The following is a 7,284-nucleotide window of genomic DNA, read 5'->3' as shown; positions in this document are numbered from 1 at the left end:
ATACCTTTTCAGCGCGCTGTTAATTAGAGAATTATGGATATAAAACCGGGCTGTATTTACCAGAGGTAATGCAAAATGACATGTGCAATAATCCGTTCGAACGAACGACGAATGATTGAAAAAAAAGAACTTAAAAAAATCGATGACAGGTGAATTTGATGATCCGTCATGAACGGATAACTGAATTAGGAAATAAAACTAAATTAACGAACGTGAAATATTTGCTGGACAGGTATACGTATATTCTATGGTGGCTGATTCGGGGCCTAAGGTAAAATTTCTGATATGCAAATGAGGACACCAGAACACCAAAACGAAAAGGAAAACGTCGAAAGTTTTCTAAAAATCATTTTTAGCGCCCCACCAAACCAGAATTTTTTTTTTGGTGACTTCGCCAGAAAAAAAATGAAAAACGTCGAATTTTCGCCAAAACGAAAGATTTTTGAAGAAGATACGACGTTTTTTCGTTTCTGGCGTTCTAGCACCCTCATTTGCATATGAGGAACTTTACGTTATGACCTGAATCTGCCACCATAATATTCTCACCTGCTAGTAAAATCATATAATCAAAGTGATTGAAAAAAAACAACAACAGTATCTCGCGAATTTTTCCGTATACATATATATATATATATATATATATATATATATATATATATATATATATATATATATATATATATATATATATATATATATATATATATATATATATATATATATATATATATATATATATATATATATATATATATATATTTCGACCACCGCGGCTGCTTACGACGTTTCACCGATCAGCGTAATTTAGTGACACACATGCATTTGTCTGACATTCGTTTCCGACGCATTCGCGCTAATTAGCTCCACAACGTTAAGAAAGTCCGGCATACGGTAGCTTATCGGCTAAACAGTAACCGCCTCGTGAGAATTCTACTTCAGCAGATGATAGCAAAAGATTTAACGCTAAAAATTTGATATTTGTCGCTCAATCCACTGCGCGAATTACGACACATCGATATGGCGCATGTGACTGATTATATACGTATAATCAAATCAGAATGAAAGTTGGCAGGTTGAAACGGTATTACTTTATTCGTAACAATGTTCATCCAACTAGACTTAATTTCAAATTAAGTTTACTTGGATGAACAGTATAACGACTCACTATACCGGTTAACGCCTAGGCGCGATTAGCGTTCATGCACGTCCTTATAAACAATTCGTGGGGATACCCACGATGCGATGCCCTTTCTGCTATTTTTATATAAATAATGCTAACATAGCCTAAAACATACTAAATTGTAATTTCTAATGCATGTTTAGGAAGGTTGGGGCGTAAGAGAGGCCATATTACGATCCATTTGAAATTTTGAACTCGGCCTTTATCAAAGAAATATACTTTACTGAACTTAATCCGTTTATGATGGCAATTATCCGCGCACGTTTAAAGACGATGGCAATAATAAAATGAAACATTTGATTGTTGAGTCGCGTGTCCTAATCAACGAAGCATGCCGAATAGCTCATCGAAACTCCAAAACTAAGGTGATTAAAAGAAATCATTTTTATGGACGCACGTTCAGAACGCACGAAATCTAAAGCTGAATCTGTGTATGTAATTCAGTAATAGCGAAAATTCATAAACTTTATGAATTTTTTGTGATAGTAGTAACGAGAGAAATCTTACAGTAGATTCAGCCAAAAAAGGTCAAGTTCTATGGTAAAATGATTTATATTTCGAGCAACGTTTCGGCTAGTTATCAGCCATCATCATGTTTTTGTTGTTAAATTATTTTAATCTTAATCCTTGAATCTTTAATCCTTTTTTTCTGATTCTCTGAATATTCTGTTATTTCATTCTGTTCTCAGTTCGCCTGATGATGACTGTTCATTTTTTGGCTGAATCTATCGCGGGATTTCTCTCGTTAGTCATCTTACATGGATATTGTGTATCTTCTCAACTCATGTATACTGATAGTATAAGCCCCCAGGCACTGCTTAACTTAAAAAAATAAAACAAATTACATTAAATCTTGCCTCGAGTAAAAAAAAATTGTTCATTTCTAGTTGAATCTAGTCTCATCTATATACTATTGATTTTCGTGTTTCCGACTATTTTGCCTCGAGTTGTTCGGTTTATTTCAAATCGGATTATCCAACAAAACGATGTTAGTATGGCGTATTTGGGTATTTATTAGTTAAACAAACGGATTAGATATTTCAAAGGAGAACCTACCGTATGAATTTTTTGCGATCAGATTTTCAACGCTTAAACCTTCTCCAAGTACCAGTGATTAAGAATAAAACCTGTCTTCGGCCGCGTCAACATTTTCTTTACAAAATGCTAAATATTTTTAGTTGCGTGTCCGCTGGCTATTTGCGCACAGTTTAGCCGCGCGCGAAAAGAAAGAACCAATAATAACATACATGAAATGTATCTAAATACGTGATTCGAGTGATCGGTGTTGCGCGCGTTTGGTCTTTTCAGAAAGTGTACTAAACTTTGCAATGTGTATGACAACTGGCCGAGAACTAATTACGTTTTAATTACATCGGGTTAGATCCGAATTCTTATATTCCTCAGACCCGACCGCGTTAAGGACAATAATTTGTCCCGTCCAAATTCAAATCGAAAATTTAATATTTCACAGTATATTTCTCACTTCACGGAAATTCGGGAGAATTTCGTTCCATGGGGAAGCCTATTAAATCCGTCTATCAAAAGGCTCCGTTCAAAGAAGACAACAAATCCATTTTATTAGGAAGAGATATTAGATTTTATTTGCAAATATTGAAGTTATTGAAATACCTCAAAAAACAAATCATAGAATAAATATCTATATAATATGTATCAATCAATACATATAATTTGCATATTACAGTTGTTACTTTTAACTTCAGAACATCGTTTTGAAGAATCCACGATTTTACAATATTAAAACAAACATAAGTCTTACAGTCAAATATCGTTAACTATTAACATATGGTCTGTTCATTGACCCAGCGATAGTTCAAATTTCCAAAATTTAGGTGAAAATATTTGGTACGTCGAAATTTTCGGATTTGAGGAAAAATCGTTTTCAGAGTTATATATGTATGTTTAATCTTAATAATGAGGCTATAACACTGCGATACCATTGAATACAATTCTGATTGAAATATTACAAGCATATTGCGTATTTCATAAATAAGAATACTCCAGGACCCAGTTCCACAGTTTTGTGTTAAGATTTGACTTAAGAGTAAAGACATTGAAAATGAACTTTGCACTACTTACTCAAAGTTAACTCACAACTGTGGGACTGGGTCCACATGATTACACCTTGGTTCTTTAGGGTAAGACCGTTCGATCATGATTTTATCACGCAAGCTAATAAACAGTTTACTAAGAATCAATTATCCCACAATTTTCGCACCCATTAAAAAAAAAATAAAATACCATAATCTTATCTGTTGCATTAGTTCATCTTAAATGACTTCAGTATAGTTTTGGAATCTACAGGTTTTGAGATATATAGTAAAAAGTAAAAAAATTTTCTGATCGAAAATAATTTCCACATCCATATGAGACTTTAGAAGCAAGAGATACATGACAAAGAACATGAACATAAACACCTTTTGTTGAAAGAAATATAGAAAATAAACATCGTTGTAAAAAGGTTTTAAGTGAGAAATGCAATAAACTACGGATATTTGTTATTGCCTGAGAAAAATGCGCAGCTTTACTTTACCACTGGGGCAATCAATTTTTCAAAATTCTCGAAATATTTTCAACTTCTTTTCTTCTGCAGTTATCTCTTAAACATTGTACATGTACACAAATAATGAAGGAGATAATTTACTTATTTACACTTACATACATACTTATATAAGTATGTATGACGTGCCTGTGTGAAATAAGCTTAGTAGTCAAGACATAATCTAGAATCTATTAATCAGTAGTTATCTTGCAGGTATGATATATCCGTAGTTTACTGTTGCACTGGATGGATGGAGACGTGAAATTGGCCATTTTTATAGCTCTTTTTTAGTTTTCGCTGCTGCTTTCTTAGACCTTTTAGCCTCCACTCGTATGTGTGCTAATTGTGATTTGAATTCATCGGCATTCATGACTAAAATACAAAAGCACACATCTTTTCTGAAGTTTGTTTAGATGACCACAGTTTAGGATGAGAAAATGTGGATTAGAAATATGATGTGATATTCTACCTAACATTTACTAATTTTTGGTATTATTAGTTTGCAATAGGCTCTTACTTACTATGATTTTCTTTTTTATCTAAACTGTATTCCCCTGGTTGTAAGGGTGCATTCGAATTACCCTGCAATATGAGGTATACGAAAAAATGTATCTATGCCACCTGAAGAAGGGTTTGAAATTTCTAAATGCTTAAAATACACACACGCACAAGGATAGGGTCATGGAAAATTTGCAAAATCTTTCATATTGAAAGTAGCCAAATATAATGCTGAAAAGGGATTTTACAGATTAATACTGAAGTCCATACTTACGAATGCTTGAACATTTTTTAGTTTTGCACCCTCCATCGACAGCTTGAAATTCATGAAAAATAAATAAGACGTTTTCGTCGGCCTTTCTACCGCACATGAAAAGTATTTCTTATCGTTGCTGTGAGTCATTGTCATTGTCCATTCCTGCAATATCAAAATCAGTGGACATTCAATGAATGAATATTAAGGTTTCAAGATAAATGTTCTATTCATAAGTAAAACTCTATAATTGCAAATTAGGTTTTAAACTATGCTGGACATATATCTAATATTTCTAGCACACTTAAGATGCATGAGGATTATTTGTAAACCAGATTTTCTTAAACTGTCAATTTGAGGGCTCCATCCCAAATGATCTGGATTAGTCACATCTACTGGAGCTTTAACACAGATTAAGGATAAGAAAGAATCTAACAGGTTAAGGATAAGAAAGAATCTTACTTCTCCAGTTCCTCCTTGGGCTGTATAGGTGAAAAAACATTTTACTCCTTCCTACAAAAAATAAACATCAGAATTACTGATGTATTTAGCATGAACATATTAGAACACAGCTACTACCAAACTACTACCGTTCACACTTAAAAATAATAAAACATATAAGACTTTCTACACTTAGAACAAACAATAATCGAGAGGTATATGGTGAATCATTGATGCCGGCTATGATTTCGACGGTTTTCTTCGTTACATAGTACCAAAGAAATTCTCACCACTTCTTTCTGCTCGGTGTGCGTCACTCCACCGGGTTTGACGATAATCGTCGCTGAATTTTCTACATCGGCAACCTTGGAAAAATCATCTTTTTGAAACGTTTCGATAAATAAACCCGCGAGGCAAGCGAAAAACAGATAAACATTCATCATTAACTTGTTTTCGAAAACCCGGAAATGAAAAAACACCAGCTCCACATCATCCCAAGGCCGCTGCCACGCTCGCCGATTCTTCACTTGCCAGGGTTTTATTTACATGCAATTCAAACTTTCTTGTGTCGATATGTTAAAAAACATCATCGGAAGACGAAATCACAGAGGCGGATCTAGGGTGATGTCGGGTGTTCGGACCGCCCCCTCAAATTTGAAGTGCCCCCAAAAATGTCACCCCAAATAGATCGATAACCACAATCAAACGTGGTGAACGGATAATAAAATCGTCACCTGACGATGATCTCTAGGGTGAAATCGAAACGTCGTGTCTTTTATATATTTTTGATTGAATAAATAAATTCTTGTTTTTAAATTCTTTTAATCGGTAAGGCTAAACAAAAATGATACCTTGTTTCTCCGCAGCGGCCGGGTCATTTTTGTGAAATATGATAAAATTTATAAACAGTTCCCATAGCGGCCGGGTCTGTTATGGTTAAATTGATCACGATTTTAAAAAAAAGTAATGTATAGGGTAGATAGGCGGCCGGCCGGGTCAACATTTAAGCTCAGCAGAGCGGAGAAACAAGGTATCAATTTTTTTTAGCCTAAAAAGTGGGATTTTATCTTGTCACCCCAAAATTTTTGGGCTTATATAACAAATTTTTCAACGCACGAAATGACCGAATGCCTTGTGAGAGTGAAAGAAACTTGTCAACAATTGAGTAAATGTACGGCAGCCTTTTTTAAATTGATTGGTTCATTCTAAAACTACCAATATTTCAATAATTTGTTATCCTCATTCACCTCTTGACCCGTGTGAAAACATTTTAGGGGATCTGTTATCCGGAGTACGCGGTGCCCTTTCTTTGGACACCCCCCCCTTGGAAAATCCTAGATCCGCCCCTGAAGTCAAAGTAAGCGCTACACACACAGGTGAGCAAGCACTGTCAAGCAAAGGTGCTTGAAGTTCGAATCATTTTTGATCGGGATTCGTACCGAGGGACGGGATAAGAGGCGAATACGTCAAATCATCATATGATTATCAAAATTGATTTGGTCTAACTTTTGAATTTAACACAGTAAGCTTATCAAATTCAAATCGATTGGTCAAATCAAATAGAGGTGATTTGATACGATTTGAAGATGGTGGACACATGTTTTTTCGAAAAACTGATATAATTGATCAAAACTTAAAGAGAAACGAACCGAAACTAATTCATAGGAAATAATATCTCAAAAAGTTGGGCAGTATTTTCTTGTCAGCATTTCATTAGATCGCATGTGACTAGCAAACTATAATGACCTTTCCCATGTCCTCCCCATGATTTGACCCTAGCACACCAGGATTAGAATTACCGTGCTAAATGAATCCCACGCCGCGTGAATAGATGTTATACAATACATGTATTATCAGATAAAACTGTTTCCCATCAAACCAGTTTGTACAACTGTGATTTTTTCATTCACTCAGTTTTGTTCATTTTCTGTACGGCTAGAGCAATGATAAAAAATGTTCACATTGGCCCGTTTTAAGCTTGGCAGGCTGGATAGACAAACTTTTTTTTACATTGGCCCAATTTTTGTTCTCTCGCGCGGGAAAACCAAACTTTTTGAATTCTCGCGCGAGAAAAACCAAAAACAGGTCAATGCGAACATTTTTTTGCTCTAGCCGTACAGAGAATTTTTCTAGTATGGCCGAATCAGCCACCATGAAACCGTACCCATAGGATTTGGTTCATGATGCGAAGGTTTCAATCAGTTTTAGATGCTGCAGTTTCGCACACTAAATAGCGAGTACGGTATTTAATCCAGTTCGCCCAGTATATTGCAGTTGCTTCAGACATTTTTCAAAATAAAACGTGTTTGAATGCAATTGGTTGTGAAACTGGACCCTCAGCTCAGTTTCTAA

At 35.0% G+C, this 7,284-nt stretch overlaps 1 protein-coding gene across 1 annotated transcript; it reads right to left on the bottom strand.

The window, feature by feature from the left end:
• Positions 1-2,815: 2,815 nt before the first annotated feature.
• Positions 2,816-5,388, bottom strand: LOC141905811 (myeloid-derived growth factor-like). The gene is made up of 5 exons (XM_074794852.1): positions 5,223-5,388; positions 4,954-5,004; positions 4,513-4,656; positions 4,262-4,322; positions 2,816-4,112 (listed from the first exon to the last, which is right to left on the bottom strand). The coding sequence occupies exons 1-5, from the start codon at positions 5,373-5,375 to the stop codon at positions 4,015-4,017; spliced, it is 507 nt and encodes a 168-aa protein (XP_074650953.1). The 5' UTR covers positions 5,376-5,388; the 3' UTR covers positions 2,816-4,014.
• Between the last annotated feature and the right edge of the window lie 1,896 nt (positions 5,389-7,284).

The sequence above is a fragment of the Tubulanus polymorphus genome, chromosome 5 (genome assembly GCF_964204645.1).
Source record: "Tubulanus polymorphus chromosome 5, tnTubPoly1.2, whole genome shotgun sequence".
In the NCBI taxonomy this organism is placed as follows: domain Eukaryota; kingdom Metazoa; phylum Nemertea; class Palaeonemertea; order Tubulaniformes; family Tubulanidae; genus Tubulanus; species Tubulanus polymorphus.
Note: the sequence above shows the minus strand (reverse complement) of the source record. Positions and strands in the feature narration are given on the sequence as shown.